Source organism: Lissotriton vulgaris, chromosome 8 (assembly GCF_964263255.1).
Source record: "Lissotriton vulgaris chromosome 8, aLisVul1.2, whole genome shotgun sequence".
Classification (NCBI taxonomy): domain Eukaryota; kingdom Metazoa; phylum Chordata; class Amphibia; order Caudata; family Salamandridae; genus Lissotriton; species Lissotriton vulgaris.
This window is the reverse complement of record NC_141696.1, coordinates 123,466,917-123,488,945: the sequence shown is the minus strand read 5'-3', so window position 1 is coordinate 123,488,945 and position 22,029 is coordinate 123,466,917. Positions and strand designations below refer to the sequence as shown.

Sequence of the window (22,029 nt, the reverse complement as noted above, 5' to 3'; positions counted from 1 at the left end):
TCACCAACATTCATGGAAAAAATTCAATTAATAAACACAATGGATTTGCCTCGGACTCATGCAATAGTCAATGCTGAACGAGAGAGGGTAGAAAAAAAAACAAGATAAAGAACTTTAGCAAATTAACGGAAAATTATAGTTACCAAGGATGGTGTGGAAGACCAACCCCCTGGCCAAAGGGCTGGTGGGGATTCCCTGAGCTAGATCAGGAGACAAAGGCTTCAGAACAGGACAGGATAGTGGATCTCTCTAGAATACCGCCAATTGTGCCGCACCCTTCTCTGACACTCTCTTCATCCTCAAGTTACTTCCACAATCTTCAGATCTAACCCAATTGGCTCAAGATAGAAGGTTCTGCTTCAAGTTTTACTATCAGCTCCCTCCACCTGCCTAGGCATCTGCTCCAGCACCGCTCTTCTCTCTCCTGCATTCTGCTACTCCAGCTCTGTTCTCTCTAGTTCTGACTAACCAACTAAAGTTATCTTAATTTTTCCTTTCATTTCTTCATGACCCACCCACTATAGTTTCAATATCTGGAAAATACGAAACAAAAATCTATTCAGTTATTGTTCGTAAACCCATCCATTTACTTTTTTTTGTGTTTGAAAGCTTTATTGAAAAGTATAATCAAACAAGAAAATGACATCAGGAAAGGAAAAAATAAAATCATATCAATCAATTCTGAAGTTATAACATTACCAACGACATGACAAGAAATAAAGCATTTTATGGGGTTTTTGAAGGGAGAGGAGGGAAGGGAAAGGGATGCAAATGGTGGATTGTAATCAAATCATGTTATATATAAAAAACGCCTAAAGAAATAATTAGTGCAAGCAATCATACACAATCTATATCATAGAAAGAAACATTGCAATATAAGAGAATTATGAACAACATTAAATAAACAAGGAGAGAGTAAAATCCTTCAAGGAGGTTTAAACTTTTCTGAATTAGCCTGAGGAGGTTTCTTTTGAGCTAGGTGATTCAGGTATGTGGTAAGAGGTAACCAATAAAGATCTACATTACGAATTGGTGTACAGGAAGAAGCAAAGGCAACATCAAGCCTATGAAAATGGCATAAAGAGTTCCACCTACTGCGGATGGAAATATTCGTAAGGGACTTCCAATTAGAAGATATGTGTTGAAATGCGAGTGCAAGCATGAGGTCCAACAGGCTTTATGAATGTGGGGGAAGAACTAAAGAGTCCGAAAGACTATCTAGAAAAAGAATAGGGAGTGAATATGGAATGGAGAGTGTAAACATATGGGAGATATAAGACCAAATCTGTTTCCAGAAAACAGACGGAGCAGGACAGAGAAAGGAGAGGTATAGAAGATCAGCATCAGGAGTACCACAGGTCCAGCATTTAGAATCAGAAGAAGATGTGAAACGAGAGATAGAAAGAGGAGAAAGGTAAAGTCTATTGTATAAAAAAAATAGAGATTGAGTAAGAGAAGCAGAGAAGTTTTCAAAGTTTTGGACCAAAGTTTGTCCCAATGGGCAGTGGACCAAATACTATCCAAATCCTTTTCCCAAGAAAGTTCCAATGTGGATTTGGCACGATCAGGGTTAGGAGAAGTAAAGAACTTATAAATAAGAGAAGCTTTAGGAAGGGTTGAAAGTATCACAAGAAGATGAGAAGGAGAAGTTGGTGAAGACGATAAAGGAAGGGAATAGTAATGATCAAGAATAATTTCCATAAGAATAGTTTATTTTTGTAAAAAGGAGCGAGGACAAGTAAATTGGAGTTGAAATTGGGGAAACGAACGAGGTAGCACACCATCAAAGAGATGATTAACCCTTATGATACCTTTTCGTCTCCAAGATGTCCAAGAAATAGGTCTGTTATTTAAAAGAATAAGTGAATTATACCAGATGGGTGTTTTAAGAAAAGATTCCCGTGAGATGACCAAAGGAAGGATCAAAGCTTTTAGTAGAGAAGAAGTATGTTTAAATAGAGGAAGTGAAGTATAAGGGCATTTTGTGGAAAAATGTAAAGCTTCCTCAAAGGAAAAAGGTCATAATAAGGCTTGTTCAATATGGAGCCAAAGAGGAGAAAAGGGGGAAGATTCCACCGACAGCCATCGTGATGCTTGACGTAGAGAACAGGACTTGTGATATAGACGGAAATTAGGAAAATTAACACCACCATTCGATTTAGCTTTACGAAGAGCTTGAAGAGAAATTCTACCTTTTTTATTTCTCCAAAGGAATTGTGAAAGAGAAGAATCAATACGCCTAAAATAAAGGGCAGGAATATGCATGGGTAACATGGAAAAGATATAGATAAGAATCGGGGCAATCATCATTTTGACGGAATCTAGACGACCCCACCAGGAAAGAAAGAGAGGGTTCTAAGAGGAGAATAATTGATCAATTTGAGATAGAACTGCAGACATATTTAATTTAATGGAAGAAGAAATGGAATTGGAAAACCAAATACCAAGATACTTGATTTTCGTACTATTCCAAGCAAAGCCTGTTTAGCAGAATAAATGAGGAAGACACAATTTAGTCAAAGGAAGAATTTCTGTCTTGTCAGAGTTAATCTTGTATCCTGAGACAAGGGAAAATGCTTCAAATTCAGACAATAAAGGTGGGATAGACATTTCAGGATCTGAAATAAACAAAAGAATATTGTCTGCATAAGCAGAAAGTTTTAATTGATTATCACCATATGGAATGCCAGAAATGGAGGAGTTATTACAAATGGAGGATAGAAAAGGCTCAAGGGATAAGACAAGAAGAAGTGGAGAAAGAGGACAGCCCTGACGTACTCCCCTCTGGAGGGTGAAGGAGGAGGAAAGTTGACCATTCACTAGAACTGAATCTTTGGGTGAGGAATATAACAAAGATATGAAAGAAATGAATTTGGGACCAAAACCATGCCATTTTAGTGAAGCAAACAAAAAGCACCCATGTACTCTATCAAAGGCTTTTTCAGCATCAACAGAGATGGCAGCTAAAGGGATCGAGAGAGAAGAAGCCTTATTTAAGACATTTAAAAAGAGTCGCATTATCAGAGGCGGGTCTCCCTGTAATAAAACCACATGATGAGGCATAAAAGGGTCCAAACGTAAAGCAAGTAATTTAGCAAAAAGCTTATAATCAACATTAACTAATGAAATTGGACGATAGTTCTTACAAAATTTGGCATCTCGACCATCTTTAGGAATAAGACAAATGGTGGCATTCTGAAAGGTACCATCCGTTTTGCCACAAGAATAAAAAGATTAAAAGAGAGAAAGGAGTCTGGTTAATAAGAGGTCAGAAAAATGTAAATAAAATTCAACCGGAAAACCATCAGGGCTGGGTGTTTTACCTTTAGTGAGGGAAGGTAAAGCTCTAGAGAGTTCGTGTAATGAAAGATCAAGTTCGAGGTCTGGAAAATTGAGATGAGATGTACAAGGTGTGGGTAAGTTTTCAAAATAAGATTGAAGAAGAGAAGAAGTTGGAGGAGATTCAGGAGTACACAAATGTTGGTACAATAATTGGAACTGATTAATGATGTCTTGGTCTGTATGGAGAAGATTATTGTCAGAGGAATGTATAGAATCAATAGAAGTACGTTCCTTACAGGATTTGAGATAGTTAGCTAAGAGTTTACCAGATTTATTGCGACCACCATAATACCGGGCACTACTACGAAGAAGGATCGAAGAAGCATTATAAGTGGTGAGTTTGTTAAAAGCAATTTTCGCTTTTAAAAGCTCTGGTGACATGCCTTTATCTGAAGTGTAGAATTGATGTTCAAATTTTTTAATATGTGATAGAGAAGTGAAACGTTTCTGAAGAAATTGTTTCTTTTTCCTAAAGACATAATCGATAATAAATCCTCTCGCAGTGGCCTTAAATGAATCCCAGAGAATATGAGGAAGAGTATTAGGATCGGAGTTGAGTTGGAAAAAGTCATTAGTAAAGGAGCGAAAAGAGGAGGAAAAATTAGGGTCAATAAGAAGTGCAGAGTTAAAGCGCCAACAAGATGTTTTAGGATGAGGAGGAAGTAAGTCAATGTCCGTTAAAATGGGGGCATGATCTGAAATAACAATGGGCTCAATAGAGGAAGAAATTGAATTTTGAGATCAGGAATGAGAAAGAAAAATATAGTCTAGTCGAGAGAAAGAAGCATGAGGGGAGAGAAAAAGGAGTAGTCCATAGTGTCTGGATGTGTGAGTCTCCATGAATCAGAGAGATGTGTTTGTAAAATGGTATCTAAAAATAGTTTGTGAGATTTGTGAGGGAAAAAGCGGACACTGGATTTACGATGAAGCAATAGATCCATAATCTGGTTACAGGCGCCTCCTGTAAATAAAGAAATCATCTTTGTGTTGAATACATTTGCTAGTAATCGAAGGCCAAAAGGATCAGTCAGGCTGAGTGGGTCAATAAATATTAAAAACAGTTAAAGGGATTGAACTAATTAGAAGTTTAGCCAAAATCCATCTACCATCAGAATTTTTTTCTTCTAACACTTTACATTTCAATTTTATATGAATTAAAATAGCAACACAATTTTTTTTATTATTAGATGGGGAAAATAAAACTGTACCAACCCAATTCCTTTTTAATTTTAGAGATTGAAGGTCAGTAAGATGGGTTTCTTGTAGAAGGACAACATCAGGGTTATAGGTACATAAATGGGAAAGTACTCTGTCGTTTGGGAATAATAAAACCTTTTACGTTCCAAGTAACTACTCTAAATTTATACATGAAATAAGTATAATAACATTACAAATTGCAAAAAGGTATGTAAATATCAAATAGCCGAAACAGTAAAGAAATAAGAAATCAAAGAATATAGAATAAAAACCAGTAAGACAGAAAGAAGGGGAAGGAAGAGGAAAGAAAGGGAGGAAGAAGAGACGGAAGAAGAGACAGTACATATCCAAAGGATGACTGAAATTAACATACCTGAGAGAAACAAAAATAAGGAAAATGGGGAAATGGCGACACACAACAAGACGAACCAGGCAAAGGGTGGAAATCCAATCCACACCAGGACAAAAGAGTTGAAGATGCCATAGACACAGATTTAAGGAAGATCAACATAAACCTGTGGAGGGAGAGATAAAGACAAATAACAATTGGGAAATAAGTATCAATATACAAAGCAAAAAATTCGACATAGCAAATAGAATAATGAAGTAAAGGGAATATGCAACAAGAAAGGAGATAAGAATGACGGAAAAAATTTAAGAGGGAAAAAACTTGAAAATGGAACAATAGCAACAAACTATGAGAAAGAGTAACACAAAGCGAAAAAGACGAAATGATCAGACATTAGAAGAACATGAAGCATCAGTCACTAGAAGAGCTTGAGGTATCCATGGCGCCACCGGAATGAAGATGAATAAAGTTTTTAAGTTCTCCAGGATCTTGAAAGGTCCAAGTTTTGTTTTGGTAAGTAACCTTGAAAATACAAGGATGAAACTAACCATATCGAGCACCGAGAGATCGTAGAGGAGTCAGAAGATTCAGAAACTCCTTTCTTCTGGACGCTGTGGCATTGGAGACATCCTGAGATAAGAACACTTATTTGACCCAACCAGGTAATTTGACGTTTGGATCTAGCTTCAGAAAGAACTGAAAGGAGATCCGTAAATTTCAAAAAGAGAATAATAACACCTCGTGGCATCGGGGAATCAGATGAACGTGGACCAAGTCTATGAGCTCTCTGGATGCTAATGGAAGTAGTAGGAGGCATATCTAATAGCTTTGGAATGAAGGAAGTAAAGAACGTAACAGGATCATCCCCTTCCAGAGACTCCGGAAGACCATAAACGCGAAGATTGTTCCTTCTATTCCTATTTTCTAAATCCTCTGTATGTTGCTGGAGAGGGAGGACCGACTTTTCCAAAGAAGCGATGCGCTGAGAGTTAGATTGCACTGCCGAAACTTGTTGTTCTACAGAAGTTAGTCTAGTATCCATCGGTACCCAATTTTCTTTCAAAATTTGCATGTCCTTACTAGTTTCTTCAAACAAAAGGACGGAGGGCACGTATCTCCTCTAAAAGTAACTCCAATGAGATTGGAGAGGTAGGTTTATCCGGTGAAGGAGGATCGTGTTTCAGGCGTTTAGAAGAGGTATTAGGAGGAGATTTAGTTGATGAAGACTGGTTTGAAGAAGATCGATGAGGGGCTAGACCAGCCATTTGATCCACCTCTGCAGAAACGCCAGAATTTTTATTTTTAAGAAAATCTATACCTGTGAGTTTATAAACTTCCCATGTCCAGGGTGTGAAGGCGCCACCTTCAAAATTATACTCTGACCCCATTTTACCTTTTACGGTGCACTTATTTACCGTCCACCTGGTGCTGCATCAAATTGGCTAAATAACATTTCGGAACTTCTAGGCCCTTTTATTATGAATACTACCAATTTTACAGTCATTGGTGATCTGAATCTTCATCTGGATAACGAGCACTGTACTAAGGCTACTGAACTTATTGATGACTTTATGTCCCTCAATCTAAGTCTCAAAAACTCTGGCCCTACGCATACTGCAGGTCATTTACTGGACCCAATCTTCTCAAATATTCATAATTTAAACACATTTCCAGCTCTACCTATTCCCTGGTCAGACCATTTTCCCATCAAATTCTCCTTTCAAATGCCAACTTCCAATAACTCTCTTACGGCTCAACCCTCCACGGTAAGAAAATGGAAAAATCTCGACATTAATATTCTCAATACCCTGCTAGAAGACACGATTCCAGGCACCAATTCAGGAGTACAAAATCTATCAGTTTCTGTCCAATCATGGCTCCTAACAGCCATTGACTCTTGCCTCCCTAAGACCAAGCTAAAAGGCATAAACCAACGTCCACCCGCTCCGTGGTTCAATAATTCTCTAAAGCATGAAAAAACCAAATGTAAGAACGCTGAGCGCCAATGGAGAAAGTCCTACTCCATTGAAGCTAAAAATGATTACAAAAATCAATTAACTCAATACCAAAAGCTGTGCAGTAGAGCAAAAGCTAATTTTGTCTGCACTAAAATTACTGCAGCCTTAAATCAAGCTAAAACGTTTTTTAAAACAGTTAAAGAGCTAGCCGGCTCAAATACCTCACCAACTCCACCTGATTTAAATAAAACTCAATGCAATCAACTTGCCGCATTCTTTGTCGACAGTTGATAAAATTTATCAGGCCATTCAACTTAACCAGAACAATCATGAGGAAGATCATTGTGACGGTAATGATCCTAACAGACTATGCACTCAAGAGACTACTTTTGCTACCCCTTCTGATAAAATTTCCACCCCCTCACTGAGTGCCTGGCCAACACTCAACGTTGACACTGTCACCGAACTTCTAAGCACGATAAAATCAGGCTCACCAAATGACCCTCTACCCTGCCTCATCTTAAAGTTACTTAGTAAAAAAGCTTTATCCACCATTACAGGTCTTCTAAATAGCTCCTTGCAAGAATAATGTGTTCCTCAGGAGTGGAAGCATGCTATGATCCATCCCCTTCTAAAAAAAGCTGATGCTGACCCGAAGATACCCGCAAACTTCCGACCAATATCTCTCCTTCCGATTTTTGCCAAAATTCTAGAAAAGCATGTCCACCGTTGTCTTTCAAATTATATAACGACACATGATCTGTTACCTCCCCATCAATCTGGCTTCTGAGCAGGTTTTTCAACAGAAACCACCCTCCTAGGTGTAACAGAAAACATACGTTCAATGATAGACAAGGGTGAAATAGTGGCACTGGTGCTTTTAGACCTCAGTGCCGCATTTGACACTGTTTCACATGCGGTACTAATAAAAACTCTTCGCTCAATAGGCATCTGTGGCCCTGCTTTAAATTGGATCACATCTTTACTCGAAAACAGAACATTTCAAATCTTCTCTAATTCTGCGTGTTCTGATATCCATACCTTCAAACATGGAGTCCCACAAGGCTCAATTTTAAGTCCACTACTTTTTAATTTATATATGAGCCCTCTTGCAGAAATAGCTCAGGAAACTGGACTGATAATGTTTTCCTATGCTGATGATTCTCAGCTTCTCTTTTCCCTTCCACCAACAGGCAATAATGATCCGTCTACTTTAAGAGTAGGACTTACAAAAATCGCTGGATGGATGAAAAAAAACTTCTTGAAGTTGAACGGTGAAAAAACCGAACTTATAAACCTGGGAAGAAATAAAGAACTCTGGGGACCCCAACACTGGCCCCCGGAAATGGGCTCTCCTCCAATTCCAACTAACCAGGCCCGGAACCTAGGCTTTGTTGTTGATGACACACTCAGTATGCACCAGCAGGCCATCAAAACATCAGCCACTTGCTTCGTCATCCTAAAGTGGCTAAAGAAAATCTGCTGGATGTTACCGGATCATACCAAAAGAATTGTCATTAACGCCCTAATAACATCAAGATTGGACTATGCCAATGTGCTATACTTAGGGTCCAACAAGGCCACAATCCGCAAACTACAAACTGTGCAGAATGCAGCTGCAAGATTGTTAGGTAAAATTCCTATCCATGCGCCCACTACCAAGCTCATACGTGAATTGCACTGGTGAAAAATTGAGAACAGAATCAAATTCAAATCATTATGCTTCATGCATAAAATCTCAACAAATAAAGCTCCCAAATACCTACGAAGTCTGGTACATTGTTACCTTCCATCTAGGACGCTGAGATCTGCAACAGCGAATAAATTTGTTGTGCCCAAAATAAGACTATCACGCATGGGAGGCAGATCCTTAGCATACCTTGGTCCCTCCCTGTGGAACTCCATGCCACAAGCTCTGCGCTCAGAGGTTAATTACATCAGATTTAGAAAAGCCATAAAAACCTGGCTGTTCAACGTCTAAGTCAGCTGTCCAATTACTCTTCACTGAATCACAAGCGACGGGAAACCCTTTGTTGGGTAGCTGTTTGCGCTGTACAAAATAAATAAATACATAAATAAAATAAGAAGCTGAAGTGGACGATGCTTGCTGAGATTTAGAAGAAATAAAAACAAACTTTGGTTGACTCAACTTGCCCATGCACAACCGGTTATTGTGTCAGTTGACCAGCTGATTGATTACAGCAAGGTATTGAAACGCAGCTTCCCAAAAAAGGTGAGAGAAGAAGACCCTTATCTTGTAGATCCAACTTTCATAAAAGAACTACTGCTGTAGTGCCTGAGAAAAAGTCACGCCTCAAAAATGATATCTGCATCCAGTTCCAATATTCGAAGATGCGAACAGTAGGTGCTTCAATGATAAAGATACTTGACAAAGGAGAGTATGAGAAGACACCAGCAGAATGGAACAAGTATATGCGTGAAATTAAATGAAGGCTTGTAGAAAATGCAGCATATATCCAAATAAATGATTAATTATAAAAATTCACACCCAAATAAGGAATGTAAAAATATCACATTATTGCAGCAGCAAGAAGACATGCGTGAGAGGAGTTGATCATGAGTAAAAGTCCATTAATGCCATTAAAATAAGCAATCTCCTTTAATGCTTTGAAATGTGACAGGAGCCATGGAGCATTGAAGTGGAAGAAAAGCGCGTGAAAAGTAACACTATAGATTCTCCCTGCGCACTTTAAAGATCAAAACGGCATTTGGGAGGTGAGAATATTCAGAGAGGGAGCCCACCTGAAGAGACGTCCAACCTCATTAAACAGCTTGCTCCGTGAAGTAAAGCTGCGCTGTGAAATGGCGGCCGCGGGAAGCTCCGACACAGATGAGCGCTATTGAGAAAGACGCGCTGATGAGAAATGACAGGAAAGAGCGCGTTCGAGGCAGTTCACGGTCCGGTGAGATGCGGTCCGGTGAGATGCGGCGTCATTAAAGTGGATGGCAACGCGGTAGGACCGCAGAAATTGGGAAAGAAGAGTTCCGGTGAGGAGGAGAGACACCACTAGGCGGCCATTTTGCGTGGCGTCGAAGCCCCATCCCTTTACTTTTTATTTATACATTTTACCCCATGTACTAATTGTATCAATATCACAACATTTAAACTTTATTCATGAATATGACTCTTCACATTTGATCTCTGCACCATCCTGTTCCCATGATGTTTCTCTTGTTCCTGGCTCCCATTCAAACGCACTGTCATTGTTTCATGTTCTCCTTTCAACGGTCATGCGCTGACATTACGTCACTCCCCTCAGTTCAGTTATGCGAGAAAGGCCCAATTATGTACTAACAGAAGACAAATGTTAATTCCTCAAATAAAATGTTTGCACTGTACACCACCCACCTCTACTCTAGCTCATTTTATTTATTAATACTTTTTCCCGCATTAGCATTAGTAAATAGCTTGCTTTTATTTCAAATAAGCAGGTGGCATGCACGTGAGTGTTCAAGACTCCATTTTAGAAGCTTCTGCTCATGTGCAAGAATTTCCCTCCAAGAGTTACCTCGTCATTATACGTAGATGTAGTTGACGCATGCGCAAAACAGTTTTCCCGTTTAAAGTGTTATTAGTCCTACTTCAATGCTATTTGCGTTAATACATGTATACGCAAGCTTCAGTAACCCACATCTTCATGTAATTGCGTATTAGTTTTCACAAAACTTTATTAATAACTTGTTAGTGAGCTAAACAAATCTATTGCTTCCGAGCAAGTCTCTGTTCCTCGCGACTTTAATCAATCACCTGTGCACAAACATCCAGCCACTGAAGCACACAACATTCACCCCTGTTGCACACATCAAACCCTGTAGCACACAACATCCAGACCCTGTGGCCCACAACATCCAGCCCCTGTGGCACACAACATCCAGCCCTTGTAGCACGCAACATCCTGCCTCTAATGCACACAACATCCAGCCTCTGTCGTACACAACATACACACCTATGGCACACAACACTCAGCCCCTGTGGCACACAACACTCAGCCCCTGTGGCACACAACACTCAGCCCCTGTGGCACACAGCATTCACCCCTGTGACACACAAAACCCACCCCTATGACACACAACATCCACCCCTATGACACACAACATCCACCTCTGCAGTAGACAACATTTACCCCTGTGGCACAACACATCCACCCATGTGACACACAACATCCATCCCTGTGACACACAACACTTCTCAGTGCTGCATTCATCTCCATCCATGCTAGTTTGTTTCCCAAACAAGCGCATCCACAGAGGAATCCAAATATGATTCGAAGCAGTGACCAGCAGCTGGGCCTCTTCGCACGTCACTTCGACATTGCAGTTGTGCTGTTTCAGCAAGAGAAATTCCTCCAGAGATTTAGTGTCTGCAGGATGGTACCCAATCTGAGAAGTTGCTGCACTGTACGGTGTAAAGGGGAAGTTGAAACCGGTTGGAACCCCCTCTCCAGCCTCCAGTTGTTCCACAGCTGCAGCTCAGACCAGGGGTGGCGATCACTCAGAGCAGCTGGAATGCAGGCGGATGTCTCAAGCGTAGGACAACATTCAATCCACGTGTTAACCTTCAGGCAAAATGTTTCAGCACAAAATGGAGCACAAGGGTAAACCAGGTCACATGGGCCATGAAATCTTGTTTCAGAGCAGGCGCATCGTTGTTACCGTCCCAGCAGCACTCAAGGCTCCTAATTTACATTTACATGGGGGATGGAAATGTGCTGCAGAAACCTATGACAACTACACCATTCATGTGGATGAAGTGTACATTAGGCTCCGATTGCATGTGGATAAAATTTGCAAAAACATCTAATCGTGGTGCACCCCATGCAGATGCAAGCACAGTGCTAGAATCGTAATATACACATCGGCAGTGAGGACAGGGCTTAATGTGTACAGGAGGTGGGCACTGGCACTTGTTTTTGAGGACCGGGATTTATTTTTCAGCATGAGACTTTGACTCAGAACAAGAGTGGCAAAGACCGAAAGGAAGGAAGAAAAGAAGAGGAATGGAACGATAGAAAAAAAAGGCACAAAGGGAACAAGTACTTTTAAAGCCAGTAGTTCTAAGCTCTAAAAGGCACAGCTAAAGGCTTTTAATTTTTCGTAGGTGTCATTACGTATGAACTTGCATCACCAGCAATTTTGCATTCTTTCTATTAAAGAAAATCAATTCCAAGATGACCACTCATGCATGCGCATGAATAGGGATGCTTAGAGATCTTTCTTAGTTTGCCAATCTAACACTATGGATGGCTATATTAGACTGGACAGTTAAATTAAAAGGAAAAAAGCGCCAGCGTGTGCAAAAAAACAGTAAGCGAATATCCTAACAGCACTTTGAAGATGCCAGACCATCAAAAAAGAAATTAATAAATAAAAACATTTTAACAATTAAAATGGTACATAGAGTAAGAGGGTGAAAAATTGAGTGGGATAGACGAAATAGGGAAAGTAAGGACACAAGAGAGCAGTCCAGCATCACTTTGCATCACCTGGGCCCCCCATGAAAAAAAAAATATTAAAATAAATGTGAAGTGGGTTAGAGAGTAGGTTACTGTTTAGAATTGTATTCAAATTTCTCCAGCTGCTTATTTTTCATGCAATACTTTTTAGGTCGAGCCTAGGCAGTGTATGCACGGTCTCTTCGAGACCTGCTGTAATCGGTCTGTAGGCTTCCAGTCCACCCCCCCCCCCCTTCCTGCTATTACCTGTCAGTTGTCCGTTCTTTCTTTCCATTTGTTTAAGGCATGTATTTGTCATGCCTCTTTTACTGTCCTCCCTACCCAAGAGCAGCGATCTAGCACAATATTAATCCTCAAGTTAGTTTTATAGCATAAGTTTTCCGAACTACGTTTTTAGGTCGAGGCCTCGTCCGCACTGCTGTAAGCAGTGGGCGGAGCCGAAGATTTAAAGCTGTCCAGTATGGGGGCTTGAACCCGCCCCTCTTCTCCATTGACTGGCCTCATAAATGCTGGCCAGCCATTGTTGGAGAGGGGCGTCACTCAGTTCAGGCCCCGTCTTGAGCGGATTCGGGGGCATGTTTTTTTGCAGTTGTTAAGCCGTGACATCATCCGTCACTCAACTGCTCAAAAACACGCCTCCGAATCGCGAAAATGGCGGTGCTATCTCTGAGGCATTTCTTCTTGGCCTCGGAGAAAGATGGTTGGCCCGGCTGGTGCTGCTGCTCGTCACCTCCCCCTGCTCTCGTCTCCCTTGGTTCTCCAGTAGTTCCGGCTGCCACCTTTTCCCGTTTCTCTTGAACTCGTGCCCATGAGGCAGCCTCCTCAGATCAAATCCGACAGGGGGGTCTGCGGGTCACGTAAGCTTTTACTTCTAATAATCTAGCAAAGGTCGGTAGTGAAATTCCAGAGAAGTGAGAGCGAGGTTTGAGAAACGTGCGTTTTTTTGTGTTTTTTTTTTGCCCGTATACCAAAAAACAGCCTAAAAAATTAGACGCCTTTCATGAAAATGCACGCTGACAACAAGACTCTTACGATAAGACTCCCTCGAGCCAGTTGCTGATGACCATCAGGTGCCTGTGAGCTATGGAGGGCACCTGCGTGCCATGGAAGAGATCTGCTTGGGGTCCTGCACGATGCGGACTCCTTCCAAGAACGCACCCTGGCTGCGTAATTAAGATGCTGCCCTGCTCAGGCCTGGTGTAGTCCCTACCCTACAACAAACAGAAGAACTGCCCTGGGCAACACAAGTCACCTGCCCCTGCTACGACAGGTGCACCTCTCGCCCAGGTGTCATCTGTCTCAGTCAACGTCCGTCCCTATGCCTGAGGGAGGGCTATAAAAGGCATGTATGGCCCGAGGGTCTAGCAGTGTCCCTGTGAGAAGCACGCGTGGCAGACAGTCACCCAGAGCCTGCTGAAGATGAAGCTCCTGCTCGGCGCCCTGCTCACCTGCTGCTTGGTCACAACAGGTACTGGTGCCACGGGGTCCGCGCCGCCCTCCATGGGACCAGGCGCACTCAATCCACGCGCCCCTCGCTCTCCCCTCAAAGGTGTCCTTCCCTCCAAACACTCTTTCATCGCCCAATGCCCCAGCCCCAAACCCATGGCTTCCTCGCAACTTTCCCTGGGGATTTTTTTTCTCATCTAACAGGTCCTTCACCTTCCATCCCTTGCCCCCGCCCCCATCCACACCCCCATCACAAGCAATGTGACCACTACCCCGCATCGCAGGATTGTCCTCTCCCACCCCCTTGGTCCTCTTCCATGGCCTTTCACTCCAACCCGAACTATGAGCCCTGACTTCCGTTCAATGTGTCCATGTGCCCCTAACTCCCGCCCAAAGAGCCCCTCCTTCTCGAAAGGCCAACTCTCCTCCCATAAGCCCCTTATTCATAGTGGTTACCCGAATCCTCCCAATCCAAGCCAAGGTGCACCCCACTTGGCGTTCCGGCGGCACCGTACATCCCTTCCATTAACTCCTCACTCACTGTGGTCATGGTCAACGGGCCAACAACTTCCTTGGTCACGGGTCCTGCAAAGCTCGGGGGTCATTCTACGTCGTACAATATGCAGTTCATTGAAAATGCATTACGTTCATGATGTCTAATTAAAAAACAGGCAACAATACTTTAAAAAGCGAAAAGAACAATCAGTGTCCGAAGTGGGGTAATATTCTGATATATTTTGAAAAGACTTGGAAGTCCTAACATGGTATGGGTGGGTAGTGCTATAAAACGAGGCCTAACATGGCATGGGTGGGTAGTGTTATAAAACGGAGTTATGGGATGGAGTGATAGGATAGGATGGAGAGCTGGGGTGTAGGTTACAGGATGGAGATTTTGGGTACACATTGTAAAATGGAGATAAAGAGTGCAGTGTTCTAGGGTGGCGATATGGAGGTGTTTTATAAGATTACTTTAGGGTGTAAAGTTCTATATGGTGGCTATTTTGGGGTGTTATAGGGTGGAGGTTTGAGGTGCAGTGCTATTAATGGAGATATTGGGTGTAGTTAGGAGTTTTGATGTTATATGAGGGAGACATAGGGTGCAGCGTCATGGAATGGAGATTTAGGGTTTGGTGTTACAGGGTGGAGATACAGGGTGTCATGTTATAGGATGGAGTTGTATGGTGTAGTGATTTTGGATGACGATATAGGGCACAATGTTATAGGCTGGAGATATGGGGTGTAGTCCTAAATAGGGAGATATGGGTTGTAGAGTGGTATGATGGACTTGTGGTGTGAGAAGTCAGTGGATGGAGATATGCAGGATAGTGTTTTAGGATCTAGTTATGGGATTATGAAGAATTTTGTGCACATTTATCTTCAGTAAAAGACTTTGAGAACTTAATGCTCTGTCTGTGTGTGTAGCTTTTTTGTAGGTGGCTCTGTGTGGGTGGCTCTGTGTGTGTAGGTGGCTCTGTGTGTGTGTATGTGGCTCTGTGTGTGGGTGGCTTTGTGTGTGTGTGGGTGGCTCTATGTGAATGACTGTGTGGGTGGCTCTGTATGTGTGTGTGTGCGCAGGTGGCTCTGTTTGTGTGTGCGCGTGGCTCTGTGTGTGCGCGTGGCTCTGTGTGTGCGCGTGGCTCTGTGTGTGCACGTGGCTCTGTGTGTGCGCGTGGCTCTGTGTGTGTGCGTTGCTCTGTGTGTGCGCATGGCTCTGTGTGTGTGCGTTGCTCTGTGTGTGCGCGTGGCTCTGTGTGTGCGCGTGGCTCTGTGTGTTCGCGTGGCTCTAAGTGTGCGCGTGGCTCTGTGTGTGCGCGTGGCTCTGTCTGTGTGTGCGCGTGGCTCTGTCTGTGTGTGCGCGTGGCTCTGTCTGTGTGTGCGCGTGGCTCTGTCTGTGTGTGCGCGTGGCTCTGTCTGTGTGTGCGCGTGGCTCTGTGGCTCTGTCTGTGTGTGGGCGTGGCTCTGTCTGTGGTGCGTGGCTCTGTCTGTGTGCATGGCTCTGTCTGTGTGTGCGTGGCTCTGTCTGTGTGTGCGTGGCTCTGTCTGTGTGTGCGTGGCTCTGTCTGTGTGTGCGTGGCTCTGTGTGTGCATGGCTCTGTCTGTGTGTGCGTGGCTCTGTGTGTGCGTGGCTCTGTGTGTGCGTGGCTCTGTCTGTGTGTGCGTGGCTCTGTCTGTGTGTGCGTGGCTCTTTCTGTGTGTGCGTGGCTCTGTCTGTGTGTGCGTGGCTCTGTGTGCGCGTGGCTCTGTGCGTGGTTCTGTGTGTGTGCGTGGCTCTGTGTGTGTGTGTGCGTGGCTCTGTCTGTCTGTGTGTGTGCGTGGCTCTGTCTGTGTGTGTGCGTGGCTCTGTCTGTGTGTGTGCGTGGCTCTGTCTGTGTGTGTGCGTGGCTCTGTGTGTGTGCGTGGCTCTGTCTGTGTGTGTGCGTGGCTCTGTCTGTGTGTGTGCGTGGCTCTGTCTGTGTGTGTGCGGCTCTGTGTGCGCGTGGCTCTGTGTGCGCGCGTGGCTCTGTGTGCGCGCGTAGCTCTGTGTGCGCGCGTAGCTCTGTGTGTGCGCGTGGCTCTGTGTGTGCGCGTGGCTCTGTGTGTGCGCGTGGCTCTGTGTGTGCGCATGGCTGTCTGTGTGTGCATGTGGCTCTGTCTGTGTGTGCATGTGGCTCTGTGTGTGTGTGTGTGCTTGGCTCTGTCTGTGTGTGTGCTTGGCTCTGTGTGTGTGTGCATGTGGCTCTGTGTGTGCGCGCACGTGGCTCTGTCTGTGTGTGTGTGTGTGTGGCACAGTCTGTGTGTGTGCTTGGCTCTCTGTGTGTGCGCGCGTGGCTCTGTCTGTGTGTGTGTGTGTGGCACAGTCTGTGTGTGTGCTTGGCTCTGTCTGTCTGTGCGTGGCTCTGTCTGTGTGTTGTGTGGCTCCGTCTGTCTTGTGTGTGCATGGCTCTGTGTGTTTGTGTGTGTGGCTCTGTGTGTGTGTGCGTGGCTCTGTGTGTAGCTCTGTGTGTGTGGCTCTGTGTGTGTGTGTGGCTCTGTGTGTGTGTGTGGCACAGTCTCTGTGTGTGTGTGTGGCTCTGTGTGTGTGTGGCACAGTCTCTGTGTGTGTGTGTGTGTGTGTGTGTGGCACAGTCTCTGTGTGTGGCTGTGTGTGTGTGTGCGTGGCTCTGTCTCTGTGTGTGCGTGTGACTGTGTGTGTGTGTGCGTGTGACTGTCTGTGTGTGTGTGTGTGTGTGACTCTGTCTGTGTGTGTGACTCTGTGTGTGTGTGTGTATGGCTCAGTCTGTGTGTGTGTGTGCGTGGCTCTGTGTGTGCGTGTGTGTGTGTGCATGGCTCTGTCTGAGTGTGTTTGTGTGCGTGGCTCTGTGTGTAGCTCTGTCTGTGTGTGTGTGGCTCTGTCTGTGGGGGTGTGTGTGTGGCTCTGTCTGTGTGTGCACGGCCCTGTGTGTGTGTGTGTGTGTGTGTGTGTGTGTGTGTGTGTGGCACAGTCTGTGTGTGTGCTTGGCTCTGTCTGTCTGTGCGTGGCTCTGTCTGTGTGTTGTGTGGCTCCGTCTGTCTTGTGTGTGCATGGCTCTGTGTGTTTGTGTGTGTGGCTCTGTGTGTGTGTGCGTGGCTCTGTGTGTAGCTCTGTGTGTGTGGCTCTGTGTGTGTGTGTGGCTCTGTGTGTGTGTGTGGCACAGTCTCTGTGTGTGTGTGGCTCTGTGTGTGTGTGTGGCACAGTCTGTGTGTGTGTGTGTGTGTGTGTGTGTGTGTGTGACTCTGTCTGTGTGTGTGACTCTGTGTGTGTGTGTATGGCTCAGTCTGAGTGTGTTTGTGTGCGTGGCTCTGTGTGTAGCTCTGTCTGTGTGTGTGTGGCTCTGTCTGTGGGGGTGTGTGTGTGGCTCTGTCTGTGTGTGCACGGCCCTGTGTGTGTGTGTGTGTGTGTGTGTGTGTGTGTGTGTGTGTGTGTGTGGCACAGTCTGTGTGTGTGCTTGGCTCTGTCTGTCTGTGCGTGGCTCTGTCTGTGTGTTGTGTGGCTCCGTCTGTCTTGTGTGTGCATGGCTCTGTGTGTTTGTGTGTGTGGCTCTGTGTGTGTGTGCGTGGCTCTGTGTGTAGCTCTGTGTGTGTGGCTCTGTGTGTGTGTGTGGCTCTGTGTGTGTGTGTGGCACAGTCTCTGTGTGTGTGTGGCTCTGTGTGTGTGTGGCACAGTCTCTGTGTGTGTGGCTCTGTGTGTGTGTGTGTGTGTGGCACAGTCTCTGTGTGTGGCTGTGTGTGTGTGTGTGCGTGGCTCTGTCTCTGTGTGTGCGTGTGACTGTGTGTGTGTGTGTGTGACTCTGTCTGTGTGTGTGACTCTGTGTGTGTGTATGGCTCAGTCTGTGTGTGTGTGTGCGTGGCTCTGTGTGTGCGTGTGTGCGTGTGCATGGCTCTGTCTGAGTGTGTTTGTGTGCGTGGCTCTGTGTGTAGCTCTGTCTGTGTGTGTGTGTGTGGCTCTGTCTGTGGGGGTGGGGGTGTGGCTCTGTCTGTGTGTGCACGGCCCTGTGTGTGTGTGTGTGTGTGTGTGTGTGTGTGTGTGGTTCTGTGTCCGCGAATACTCTCTACTACTCTCTAATGCTCACCTATTGCCATTGTAAATGACAATGCCATTTATTTACGTTTAAAAAAAAAATGAAAACAAAAGTCATGAGCAATGTAAATACCTCTACCTTTAATAATGCAGAGACCATTGCATTGTAAATGCTTGTTTTGTTTGGTTTCGCTTAGCCCATATCCGGTCTTTTGGAAATGTTGCCTTTTTCTTCCTTTGTAATGCTAATCTTTATTTTGGCTCAATTTGCTTGTTAAAAACAAACCTTTATAGCAAGTGTTTTTCTATTTATTTTTGCTGTTGCTCAGCCCATCTCACGCCTTTTGAAAACTTATTTGTGACGTTTTTCTTTGGTTTCGTTTAACACGTTTTTTGAAGGCCTTTTTTTCTGGTCTTACTTAGCACTTTTTAAAATACTGCCTTTTCTTCCTTTGTAGTCTTAATCTTTATTTTTTCTCGCTTTCTGTGTGAAAAATAAACATTTCTGTGTTTCAAAATTAACCATTCATTTTGTGGATAAACATCGGTTAATTCTCAGTAAATGCTTGGCAGTTCCTTCCCACCTGAGTGGAGAAACCTTCCCCAGCCCTGGGCATCAAATGCAAAAATAGAACGTGACAAACAGCTTCTTGAAATGCAGTTCGCATTGCATTCTTTCCTCTTACAAATAGTGCAGGCTCCCACATACCTACTCACACATGCTCTGGTCCCCCGATCAAAGAAAAACAATGTAATTTATGACTAGCCCTGAATACAGATTCCACACAAAACCAACTAATGGTTAATTTCACCCAACTATACGGCTTCCTTTATTACAATACGTAATCGGTCAAGGGAGTTTACATTCTCTAAAATGGATAGAAGTATAACTGAAACATATATCTCTGTCCAAAACATGTGCACATAATACTATCTTTCTGTTTCTTTTTTGTTTCCCCAGCGTTGAATAAACTCATGTCATTTTGTGAAGAACATTTGCGCTCATGTTTGTATGCTTTTTTTTTTAAAAACCACTGGCTTCTTTTGGAACAGCATGCAATTATGGTATTCTAAATTTAAAATTAAGTATAATGTATCTGATATCTTTTTCTTAAACAAACGTGCTTAGGTTTAATACAAACACTGTCTGTGCAGGGTTGTTCTTCTTTTAGTTATAAAGCACATACATCCCAGTAGTTCCCACGTATTTCAAATACAGACACATTTTTAGATCTCAAACTTATGTTTACTGCAGTGATGCTTCTCTTACTTGCTGGCAACTTTTACAACTGAACATTAGACATAAGCGGAGTTACTGATTTGTATACAAAACTGCATGCTAAACCGACATAGCCTTTAACTCCTCTTGTTTAGCATAGCAGGCCTGTTTACATCCTGTAAAAACGCCATGTTTTTAAACAAAAAGATTGTGATTGCTTAACAGTTGTTGATTTTATTTAACTGCGACTTTAGGCTCACGTGTGTATGCAATATTTCTTTTAAATGCATTTCGTTAATTTTTAAAAGCAAACACTCACCATACGGATATTTCAACAAATGTGGTGGATGGTATTGTGCCCAAAAAAATGCAGCATTAATGTGAACACGTCATTCCACTACATATTACATACATCCACTCCAAAACACATAAGTAAAAAACATTTACAATGCCTGTAGCTCTAACTCTTGCAAATGCGAGACCTATTGCACTGCAAATGCTTGTTTCTTTTTTCTTAAGCACTCCACATGAGTTTGTGCATTTTCTAGCTGTCTCCCTTCTGTACTGCTCTCCCTTCTGTGTTCCTCACCCTTCATCAGTTGCTGTTCTTGCTTTCTCTCAGCCTACCTACCCTTGTCAATCTAATTTCCGTACCACCCCGTGTCTGTTTGCTCCCTCCCTGCCCACCCACTGTCTGTAACATGGGTGTTTTATCAGCCCCTCCCACCTACATTCTGTCATGTTTTCCCATTCCCTCCCATCCACCCTGAATTGTTAGCTTACTTTCCCAGCCCTGTTCCGCTCACCCTCTGTTGTCCTTTTGTTTCCCCCGCTTCTCCTGCCCACCCTCTGTACTTATGTAAAGCTCCGCCGAATTGTATGTTATAACTTTAAAAAAAAAAATTTAAACCATTTTTATCTTTGTATTAGAACGAAAGCTTTTAACAAAACGGTTCAAAATTGACTATTGTGCACTAAATATTTGTGGTCCTTAGTGGAGAACCAAATCAAATCAAATAAACTTGAACTTGCCCACCCTCTGTTGCCAGCATGCTTCCTCTGCACCACATTCCCACTGTTTGTTTTCTGCTTGCTTCCCCACCGCCCCCACCCACTCTTGTCAGCTTGATCCTCCATCTCCTTTCGCCCTCAGTTTTAGCTGCTATTCCCACCCTACCTCCATTGTCTGTATGGCCTTCAAGCCCTTCCCAGCCGCCCTCCATTGCTAGCTTGCTGCCACAGCCCCTCCTGCTTGCCCTCTCTTGTCCGCTTTCTGCCCCAGCTACCATTGTAAATGTGCTGCCCCATAGCTGCTTGGGTGCCCTCGCTCCCAACCTGCGTTCTTCTATCTCCTTCCCTTATTGGCTCCGTGTTTCCTAGTCCTCCAACTCACTCAACATAATTTTTTTTCTTCTATTAAAGCATATTGGTGCTGTCTGTGTCATTGCCTTTTTTTAAAATATTTTTTTTCTGTGCTGTTGCACAGCATAAATAAATAATTGCATAGCCAATAGCTTTCATTGGCACGATCTACTGGCTTTGCAAATCCTTATTGAAATATATTATTTTGCAATTGTTCACATTTACGGTAACTTTGGTGCATCATTACTATATACTTCAGGATCGATAATATATTGCTAGCTTGTACTCTTGCATATTGTTTATCAACACTTTATCTGATTTTTAAGTTGTTTGGTGAAACTATAGTCAAATGTTTTACTTTTTCAGGTATACTTTACGCTGTGACGTTCATGGGGCCTGGGGTCGCCTTCATGTTGGGATCCGCCATGTTGCGGTATTATGTGGACATAGACAAAATTCCAGCAGGTACGTTGGCTGCGTGTCCTGGCTTTTCATTTCCTATAATGTTTTTCAGTGAATCTTTGTTTTGAAACCGACATGGAGCGTCCCTTACATACAGAACAATTTTATTTCACCAAAGAAAATAAAAAGTTTGAATGTCAAGGACGTTCTTTAAACCTGGCAGGTTATTTTGAACTGGTTGAACTTTGCGTGTTTGCTCTTGGGTTGGTTCCATATTCTATACACTGCATCAATATTTGCCTCGTCTCCATTTATAAAATTTGTTGAAACTGTGATTGACGCATCTATTCTTATTCAGAGTATTCGTTTAACAGCACACCACAGGGTTGGAGAAGAAAAGCACAATACTAGTGTCTCAGCATTGTTCTTTACTTAAATAGGGTTGCATGTATTCTACTAGTGTGGTTTACAGCAATTCAAAATCCCCCTCATTTGTGTAATAAAGTTATTTCAACAATGACATGAGCCTTAGGTAAGTTAACTGTAGTTTATTCCCCGGAGCGCCGGGACCACGTCTTCAATTTTTCTCGTTTGGCGCCAGATTCAAATGGCCGCCCTCAACTTCCGCCACACCCCTTCCGGTTCCGGTTATCTGGAACACTAGACCGATACCACATATCTCCTCCCTTTATTCTCAACAGAATTTTTCAAAACATATTTGGAACGGTCTTACTTGTAGTCCATTTCAAAGTCTTTGAATCTCT

General features: G+C 43.4%; 1 protein-coding gene across 1 annotated transcript in view; it reads left to right on the top strand.

Moving 5' to 3' along the window:
- Positions 1–22,029, top strand: part of LOC147693578 (solute carrier organic anion transporter family member 2B1-like) — a 435,047-nt gene that overhangs the window by 238,831 nt on the left and 174,187 nt on the right. Inside the window, exon 6 of the mRNA XM_086933810.1 lies at positions 21,230–21,328. Coding sequence (XP_086789936.1) covers positions 21,230–21,328 — 99 coding nt within the window. The remainder of the gene's footprint in view (positions 1–21,229; positions 21,329–22,029) is intronic.